The 10121-nt window shown below is 46.4% G+C and overlaps 1 protein-coding gene and 1 long non-coding RNA gene across 3 annotated transcripts in view; one reads left to right on the top strand and one right to left on the bottom strand.

The window, feature by feature from the left end:
* The first annotated feature begins 201 nt into the window (after window positions 1–201).
* Window positions 202–9813, top strand: LOC121816865 (uncharacterized). Its single transcript, XR_006056576.2, has 2 exons — window positions 202–4321; window positions 4957–9813. It is a non-coding gene; the product is annotated as an uncharacterized LOC121816865 (long non-coding RNA).
* The window catches only part of VPS33A (VPS33A core subunit of CORVET and HOPS complexes), a 32628-nt gene continuing 26035 nt past the window's right edge, over window positions 3529–10121 (bottom strand). For both annotated transcript variants that reach the window (XM_042234039.2, XM_004017339.6), the window contains 2 exons: window positions 6777–6945; window positions 3529–6267 (listed from right to left, as the gene is read on the bottom strand). In XM_042234039.2, the coding sequence (XP_042089973.1) occupies window positions 6086–6267; window positions 6777–6945 (351 nt within the window). In that variant the 3' untranslated portion in view covers window positions 3529–6085. The remainder of the gene's footprint in view (window positions 6268–6776; window positions 6946–10121) is intronic.

Raw genomic sequence — 10121 nt, 5'->3', positions numbered from 1 at the left:
CACACGCCGGAAGTGATGGCACTTCGGTAACAGGGGGCGGGGAACGGCCGCCACTTGAGAGGGCTGTCCCATGACCACGCCCCCGCCCGAGAGCGCAGTCGGGATTGGGCAGACGGGGAAGGGGCGGGGCTGAAGATAACGGCAGAAACCGCGTTGCCACACACTTAACCGCCGGAGCTTCCGCGTGGGGCGGGGCGGGGCGGACCGGACCGGACTCTGGGCTAGAAGGAGGCGAGCGGAGTCGGCCGTCGTGAAGGGTGTTTGGACAGGGTCTCGGGTCCTCGCCCCTGGAGAGTTCTCTCGTTGGCTGGCCGTTCGGGTCCGTCAGGACAGAGGTCGGAGGCGGAGCAGCGCCCTGGAGGGCAGGTGGTTGGGGCCCGGTGCGGGACGGGAGGTGGGAGGGGCAGGGAGCCAGGCCGGCGGCGCTGTCACTTCAGCACCAGGAAGTAGGTGGTCCAACCGGCCAGCAGCAGCGCCCCGATGAGCACCGTGTAGCTGAGGAGCACGAAGGCCAGCAGCTCTCGCAGTAGCTGCAGCACGTGGATGGTGGACGAGGTCGGCATCGCCCTACACCGGAGGCCCGAGGACCTGCGGGGTGGGGGCATCCAGGAGACCCTGAGCACGCCAAGAGGACGGTTCTCTGTCTAGACCAATCTCCGCTGGACACTAAGCAAGCGCAATCGATTCTGGCACCGTTAGAGGCAGTGTGGACACGGGGCTAGACTAGGACCTCTAAAAAGTATAAACACACCTTCCTAAGGCTGCTGTTAAGTCACGTCAGTCGTGTCTGACTCTGTGCGACCCCACAGACGGCAGCCCACCAAGCTCCCATTCCTGGGATTCTCCAGGCAAGAATATGGAGTGGGTTGCCATTTCCTTCTCCAGTGCATGAAAGTGAAAAGTGAAAGTGAAGTTGCTCAGTCGTGTCCGACTCTGCGACTCCATGGACTGCAGCCTACCAGGCTCCTCCGTCCATGGAATTTCCCAGGCACGAGTATTGGAGTGGGTTGCCACTGCCCTCTCCGAGGCGAAGGAAGCCCAAAGGGCTGATTTTCTCTGTAACAACCATGTGGACACTGTCTGCATTTACATCATATAGTTCTTTTAAACTGAACGTTCTCATTATTTGGCTCCAGATCTGGATCTGAGCTCAGAGGAGGGAAGCCTGGAGAGAAGAGTTCCCAGCTCCCGCTGCTGCACTGGTCTTCATTGCCAGCCCTCTCCTCCCATGCACCTCCTGCATTTTTAATGTTGAGTGTTGCTAATGGGCTGATGGAGTAAAGCTTGCTTTTTGCCATCATTCAAGCTGCAGCCCCAGCTGTCAGCACTACTTGGGAGAGGAAAAGTGATCCCTTTGAGTAGGGGGAAAGCAGCGGGCCCTCACTGCAGCCCTTCTGCAATTTCTCTGGCTCCGAGGCGTATCAATTTGCAAGAGTTTGAGGACCGCTGCTTTGTGGCTAGGCATGCTTGCCCTCCTGGCCAGCCAGGATCGCAGGAGTGCTAAGAGGTGGGTATCAGTTTGACCCTGGGCTTATCTCTTTGCCCATCATGCTCTTGGCATCTGTTCCAGCCCTCTATCTTCCACCTCAGATGGAATCAGATGGTAACAACTACAAACCAATTCTTTACCTCCACTGCTGCCCTGGCCCAGCAACACCCCTCAGTGCCAGCCACCGACTTCCCTGTCTCCCCATTTCACTCACTCAGCAAAGTTTCCACGGATCCTCCACTACGGCAGCTCTGCGGTCCCTCTCCGGTGCTGTCTGAAGGTAGGCTTGTGCGCGCTCCAGCGATGTCGGCAGAGCTGAGGGACTTCCAGGCAGCAGCTGCACACATCAACTAGGTGTGGTCTAGAGACCAATCACAGTCTCCACGTGGTCCCTGAGCTCTCACGGAGCTGCGCACAGGCAAGTCCAGACCAGGCGGGGCGCTGGCAGGCTTGCCCACCCTCTGCCTGTGTCACGGTCACAGCCCACACAGCTCTGAGGTTGCCTGCAAAAGCTCCTGCCTTAGAGGCACTGAGCAAGCGGTACACAGGGGGGATTTCATGGCCCTCCTGCCTGGCTTTTCTAAACACTGTGGGTGGGATACAGTCCAGATTCTTTTCTAACAAACTTCTACAAACAGCAGTCCCATCCTTGAGTCTCAGACAAGAAGAACCACTGTACATACAGCATTCACTTATGACTGCCCAACTAAAGCAAAAACTTTAGGTTTTTTGTCTTAAAACATGCAACTGCAAGCATCTGTGTGCGAACTAGCTCAGAAAACCAAGAGCTCTCAAGTGCTCAATTCTAATTCAGAGTTGCAGTTTAGAGACTCTATATAGACACCCTTGCAATGTACCCACTTCCAATTTCAACTCTGCCAAATGTAAGGTAAAAAGAACCAGTCAGGATTCCAGCCAATAAATAACAGACCCTTTCTCAGATGTAACAATGAAGGGACAAGAAAGCACGAACTTTATGCTGCTTCCCCCATTCCTGCTTTTTGTAGTAGTTTGTAGTTAAGACTATGTTTTGACCTTTAAAAAAACAGGCAGTGTGGACATCAACCCTTTTATCAACATCATCATCCAGAAGCCAAATGGCTCTCTAATTTGATCAGGATCTCTTATTATCAAATCATTGCCCCGCTGCAGCCGGGTTGAAAACAGGAGCGGAACATTATCAAGCTGCGTGCAGGAAGCCAGTGAGTAATTACTCCCCACAGAGACCTGGTCATCTGGAGGGCTGTGTCCTGCCGAGTCACAGGCAAGTATGGCTGAGATTTATATTCTAATCCCACACCAAAGTAACATGCAAAAGGCTACTAAAATAGACCTGATTCTGTTACCCTTTAACTCTCACATCCTTCATATGGATATCTTAAGGCAGTTTTGTGTTCCAGCCTTTGTAGACTCTAGTCACCACCCAATTTGGGGTATTTTATACCAACGGAGTGGCCTTCCCAGGTGGCTCAGCAGTACAGAATCTGCTTGCCACTGTAGGGGACGCGGGTTTGATCTCTGGGTCAGGAAGAACCCTTGGAGAAGGAAATGGCCACCCACTTCAGTATTTTTGCCTGGGAAAAGCCCATGGATAGAGGAGCTTAGTGGGTTACAGTCCATAGGGTCACAGAGTCAGACCTGACTTAGCAACTAAATAATGTTGCAATGGAGTAACTGAAGCTGAGACACATTATGTAGCTTGAAGTTCACATGCATCCATTTAGAAATAAGAGAGTCTGAGAAATTTTACAGTACTGTCTTTGATTGCTGGATGACAAAAAACATCCTCTATTTTCTACAGTATGTCATTGTTAAACCATAGAACTGAAATATATACAAGGTTCTCAAGTATAATTCATTCTGTTTATCTTTCATAGTCTATGCGGCATCTGTATTTCTCTGCCTTGCCATCTTTATCACAAGCCCTCTTACTGGCTGCTTTAGGCACTCAGTTTGTTTTGGTATTTTTTTTAAAGAAGTACTTCTTTTTTTTTTGAGTTCAACTCTGGTGAATATAAACAGTACAACTGAAAACAAGAGACAGACTGCATGTCAGTTTAATTATAATCCACCTGTCATGAGGACAGAGCTACAGTGGCTGAACACATGGAAATCTCCCTTCCCAGTTAAATGTGCTGTTACCTGGATTTGGGGAGAATGGATACATGTATGGCTGAGTCCCTTTGCTGTCTACCTGAAACTATCACAACATTGGTAATCAGCTGTACTCCAATATACAAGAAAAACTTTTTAAAGTGCGCTGTTTTAAACCCCCTTTAACCATTAGTCTCTTGCTCCACAGTTAAACTACAGTTCAAATACTTATTTCTCTTTTGGCTACAAAAGTGTACAGAAGGACACAAAATAGCGCCTATGTAGGCTTTTTTATGTACGGAGACTTCTTTTTGTAGGACTGCTGGTGTTGCAGAACCGTCTACCCAACTAGACAAAAAGTCCAGACGTGATGTAAACAATCCACCCTTCCCAAGAATAAATGTACCATTCACGTACCCGTTTTCTCAGTAAGGGCACACTTCTTTGGGACAAAGACTGCTTCAAGTATTAAGTGAACTTACACAAAGGCGTATAATATATAATTATCTCGCACTTTCTATTTACATACAAATGAAGCAGTTGAGGTTTTGAAGTCTTATGCTGAATGCATTTTTAGGAGCTGACCTAACTATGCTCAGAGCAAGAGAGTAGAGAGTCATGAGTGAATGCAGACAGATGAGACACAACCGAGTGTCTGTTCACAGGACAAAACCCCAGCCAGAAGGACTTGACTGGGCTTGGATTGAATCCCAGGAGCCAAAAACACTGACGGACAAGGTGCGCTTTATTCTCTACAGCAGCTGAGACTGAGGGCCACTGGGGCTGGAAGGTATAAACTAATCTCCCTGGGCTAACAAGGGGTTGAGAAAGGATTCCTAAAACAGGAATTGCTTTCTTTAAGACCTTTCCAAATACTGAATGTTAAAGCCAAGTTAAATTCACAAGAAGCTAATCTTTTAAATATTCCCTCTTCTACCCCTCATTTTTACATTACAGAGATTTTTTTTTTAATGCAGAATTTCTCCTTCACTCATAACATGGTGTGTGCTAACAATTTCACTAGAGACAAAAACCTGTACAGGTACTAATTAACAACAGAAATGACACCTCGGGGGACGTCTCTGGTGATCTGCTGGCTAAGACTCTGCGCTCTCAATGCAGGGGGCCTGGGTTTGATCCCTGGTCAGGGAACTAGATCGCACATGCTGCAGTGAAGATCCCAAGTGCTGCAACTGAGACCCAGTGGAGCCAAATCTTTTTTTTTTTAAAGAGAAAAGAAATGACATCTGGGGAGGGACACTGACTTTGGACCCCAGCAAAGAGTGGGGGGGGGTCAACTAATTTTGCTGGAGACTTGGGCAAGGGCTGTAAAACCATTAATTTAGTCCCCTTCTTGGCCTTAACTCTTTCAGATGCTGGGACAGGGCAGGAGGGAGATTTCCAACTTTGCCAGCACCTTCCCTCCTCTGTTCCACAGTCTAGCAATCTCCCCTGGGAAAGGTAGCAGCTGGATGCCTGGATCACCAACAAGCTGTACCGGAGGGGGATGACATCACCAGACCAGGGAGCTGGGTGTTTCCTAGCAAAACAAACATCGGAGGCTGTGTAAGGAATGGCTGCAGACTGTTGGGGCAGCAGGTGTGGCACTTACCTGGGAGGGGGAGCTGCCACATGCTGAAGCAAAGCTGTCCTTGCTCACGGGGGGAACCAGCTGGATGGTGGGGCTCACGATGAGCAGGGAAGAAAACTGAAGGCATCTACCACTGAAGTTTCTTATGAGTTAATAACACGTGCACTAAGAACACATCTTCAAATACATTCTCAGAAAGCTGTCTTCCTCAATGTAAAAAGCCCTTGATTAAGTCGGGGACTCACACCAATTGAGCTGATCAGTGAGAGCGTAAACTCTGTTCTGGGGCAAGAAGCTCTTCCAAACCTTTTGCTTTTTTAGAAGCAGAGGAATCAAAAACAGAAGGAGCCAAAACTTGCCCTGACGACCGGGTAACATAGAGACTGGTGACACTGGATGTGAGGTGCCATGTTCGACAGGAAAAAACAATCTCAAACTCAGGGATTTGAGATACCAGCCCAGACCCCTAACACTTGGCCACTGCCCTAGGCATGATGCACCTCCAAGAAATTCAGCACTGTTTATTAGGGGTTGGACTTCCACTTTTATTTTCATTTTTACCTGGTTGGTCCCTGTGTTCTTAAGAACTGGCCCCATTTATGGCTAAATAGATTATCCATCCCCACCATCCTTCATATATTTCTAGAGGTCTCTAATGGCGATCCTGGGCTCAGAACATTAAAAACTGGGATTTCTTTTACACAGGCTGAGTCTCTTCCATTCTTCTTTAAAAAATTTAAGAACCCAAAAGAGAAACTGAAAGGAAAAAACAGCCTAATTTAAGAAGCTGACCCCAAAGTAAATTCTGCATTCCTGTTGTTATTTCTCCATGGAACTGCACTGCCGTTCCTGTAACTTCTTCAAAGGAGCAGTTTATTCTGTAGTTCATTGGTAAGTCTACTTGGAACACCCTAGAAAGGTTTTTCCATTAGTGACTCTATCCAGCTGGCCCCGTTGATTAGTTTAGTGGTGGCGATGACATATTCTGTACCTCCATCTTCCAGCTGGGAGAGAAATCGCAGGGCAGCAATTTCAGCAAAGGTTACACCCCCGAGGAAAAAGATCAGAGTGACTCGGTTTTCTCCTGGTTGACCTAAAATTTGAACATTTCAGAATGAAGAATCATTATTTTTAAAAATTACGTATTTATTTTTGGCTGTGCTGCATGTGGGATCGTAGTTTCCTGACCAGGGATCAAACCCTCGCCCCCAGCATTGGAATGCACAGAGTCTTAACCCCTGGACTGCCAGGGAAGAACTATTTATTATTGATGCTTCTTTTCCCACCTCTTAAAAAACTGCATCATTCCTAAGAAAAGTCATATGTCTTGGTCCAGACAGTTCACCTGAAACTCAGGAACCATGATTTTGATTTCAATGTTTTTTCTAACTTAGGAGATCCTCAACTCAGGTTGAAATCTGCTACTCCTAAGGGAGTAATGAGTTCCAGTGCTTACAATATAATTCACAACTAACAACAGCAGTAATATTGGACTCTGACTCCTAAGTCCTTTACAAACGTATTTTACAAAGCAATTGTGTTAATACATGAAAACCACAGAAACAGTGCATGAGTATCTGTAGATATGGGCCCCGGACTTACGTTTCTTTTGCAGTCCTGTGGGCAACGGCTGCCGTTCCTCAAAGTGGGGCCCTGGGAGGATGCGCAGAACTTCCTCAATACTCCGCCAACCAGGCCGGGAAAGCAGCTGGGCCAGTCGCACACTGAGTGGGGCGTAACCACTGTATACGTATGATATGTCCGTGGGATTCTGTTAAATAATTGAAGAGAAAAAAAGCTTGTACAGCAAGAGACAGAGAAGTGGAGCCACCTAACTGCGGCTTTTGGGGTAATGCAAAATTATTTGATTTGGCTTTGAAGGTAGAAACACAAAGCCCCAAAATAGCTGGCTCCAATGCTGAAATATCTGGCAGCAATATTGAAATATCTTTCTCTAATATCAATAAATATTCTTCTCCAGTCTACTCACGCTTGGCTCTGTTCTTAGCAGCCAAGGGGTCACTTTCTTCTTTGTTGTAATTTATTTCTAATTGGAGGATGATTACTTTACAATATTGTGTTTCTGCCATACATCAACACGAATCAGCCATGTGTGCATGTGTGCAGTCGAGTCTGACTCTGCAACCCCATGGACTGGAGCCCACCAGGCTCCTCCGTCCATGGAATTTTCCAGGTAAAAATACTGGAGTGCATTGCCATTTCCTCCTCCCAGGGATCAAACCCAAGTCTGCTGCACCTGCAGGCGGGTTCTTTACCACTAGCACCACCTGGATAGGTATACATACATCCCCTCCCTCTTGAGCCCCCCTCCTACCCCATCCCCACCCCTCTAGTTTGTCACAGAGCACTGGATTTGAGCTCCATGTGTCACACAGCAAATTCCCACTGTCTGTGTATTTAACATGGTAATGTACCTGTTTCCATACTGTTCCCTCCAAAGGTTCATTTTCGACTCAAACCTTCAAAAGCCACTCAAAGCACCTCTAGGTACTGAAGATAGAAAGCTGTTACTTGGTTTGGCAAGAAACTTCTTGGCAGGTAAAGTGAAACTCTAGCCGAGAAACAGAACCCTTGGACCCATCAATTCTACTTTCAGGCATTTATCCCACAGAGAGGATAAGACCAGAGGAGAAAAGGCCAAAGCATAAACATGCTAATGCAACACTGTATGAAGTAGTGAAAGACTGCAAATGACTTGAATTTCTAATAAATCAGGAAACAAGATATAACTGAAAAACCACTATGGAGCAATTAAAAAGAAGTTAAAAGAATGAAGGAGGGGGGACTTCTCTGGTGGTCCAGAGGTTAAGAATCCACCTCCCAATGCAGCGGATGCAGGTTCGATTTCCTAGCTGGGGAACTAAGATCTCACACGATGCAGGGCAACTAAACCCATGCGTCATGGGAAAAGATCCCACATGCAGCAACTAAGACCTAATGCAGTCAAATACATGTATAAAAGAATGAAGGAGGGGACTTCCCTGGTGATCCATGGATTAAGACTCTGTACTGCCACTGCAGGAAGCACAGGTTCCATCCCTTCTGGGGGAAGTAAGATCTTGAGTGCTAAGAGGGTAAGAGGTGGATGGGCGAGGTAGGTACAGGCTGGTCAGGGCAGTGAAGAGCCAAACTAATACATAACTTACATGGTACAACACAGGAATTATGGCTGTCATTCCAGTCCCAAAGAAAGGTAATGCCAAAGAATGCTCAAACTACCACACAATTGCACTCATCTCACACGCTAGTAAAGTAATGCTCAAAATTCTCCAAGCCAGGCTTCAGCAATACATGAACCGTGAACTTCCAGATGTTCAAGCTGGTTTTAGAAAAGGCGGAGAAACCAGAGATCAAATTGCCAACATCTGCTGGATCATTGAAAAAGCAAGAGAGTTCCAGAAAAACATCTAGTTCTGCTTTATTGACTATGCCAAAGCCTCTGACTGTGTGGATCACAATAAACTGGAAAATTCTGAAAGAGATGGGAATACCAGACCACCTGACCTGCCTCTTGAGAAACCTGTATACAGGTCAGGAAGCAACAGTTAGAACTGGACATGGAACAACAGACTGGTTCCAAATAGGAAAAGGAGTACGTCAAGGCTGTGTATTGTCACCCTGCTTATTTAACTTATATGCAGAGTACATCATGAGAAATGCTGGGCTGGAGGAAGCACAACCTGGAATCAAGACTGCTGGGAGAAATATCAGTAACTTCAGATATGCATATGACTCCACCCTTATGGCAGAAAGTGAAGAAGAACTAAAGAGCTTCTTGATGAAAGTGAAAGAGGAGAGTGAAAAAGTTGGCTTAAAGCTCAACATTCAGAAAATGAAGATCATGGCATCTGGTCCCATCACTTCATGGGAAATAGATGGGAAACAGTGGAAACAGTGTCAGACTTTATTTTTTGGGGCTCCAAAATCACTGCAGATGGTGATTGCAGCTATGAAATTAAAAGACGTTTACTCCTTGGAAGGAAAGTTATGACCAACCTAGATAGCATATTCAAAAGCAGAGACATTACTTTGCCAACAAAGGTCCATCTAGTCAAGGCTATGGTTTTCCAGTAGTCATGTATGGATGTGAGAGTTGGACTGTGAAGAAAGCTGAGCCCTGAAGAATTGATGCTTTTGAACTGTGGTGTTGGAGAAAACTCTTGAGAGTCCCTTGGATAGCAAGGAGATCCAACCAGTCCATCCTAAAGGAGATCAGTCCTGGGTGTTCATTGGAGGGACTGATGTTGAAGCTGAAACTCCAATACTTTGGCCACCTGATGCAAAGAACTGACTCATTTGAAAAGACCCTGATATTGGGAAAGATTGAGGGCGGGAGGAGAAGGGGACAACAGAGGATGAGATGATTGGATGGCATCACCGACACAATGGACATGGGTTTGGGTGGACTCTGGAAGTTGGTGATGGACAGGGAGGCCTGGAGTGCTGTGGTTCATGGGGTTGCAAAGAGCTGGACACGACTGAGTGACTAAACTGAATGAACTGATATTCCCACCGGGGAGAAACAATCCAATTTTAGTACTGAGAGAAGAGATTGTTTAATTGTTAGCTTTTGTGCCAAGAGGCAGCCTAATAAAGCCCCTTATGAAAAACCAAAAAACGAATATAAGAAAAATGAAATTTAGAAAGATGGGAATAAATAAAAAATATAAAGCAAAGTGCACCCTACTTTGAAGACCCAAGGTATAGAATATGCACCATTTATGTAAAAATGTTTGTCTAGGATTGCCTGGTGGTCCAGTGGCTAAGACTCTGTACTCCCAATGCAGAGGGCCCGGGTTCAATCTCTGTTCAGGGAACTAGATCCCATATGCCACAATTAAGACCCAGAGCGGCCAAATCAATAAATAAATATTTTAAAAAATGTTTGTCTATATATAGAATCTTTCTGGGAAGATGCGTAACAAA

This window comes from Ovis aries, chromosome 17, assembly GCF_016772045.2.
Source record: "Ovis aries strain OAR_USU_Benz2616 breed Rambouillet chromosome 17, ARS-UI_Ramb_v3.0, whole genome shotgun sequence".
Classification (NCBI taxonomy): Eukaryota; Metazoa; Chordata; class Mammalia; order Artiodactyla; family Bovidae; genus Ovis; species Ovis aries.
Note: the sequence above shows the minus strand (reverse complement) of the source record. Positions and strands in the feature narration are given on the sequence as shown.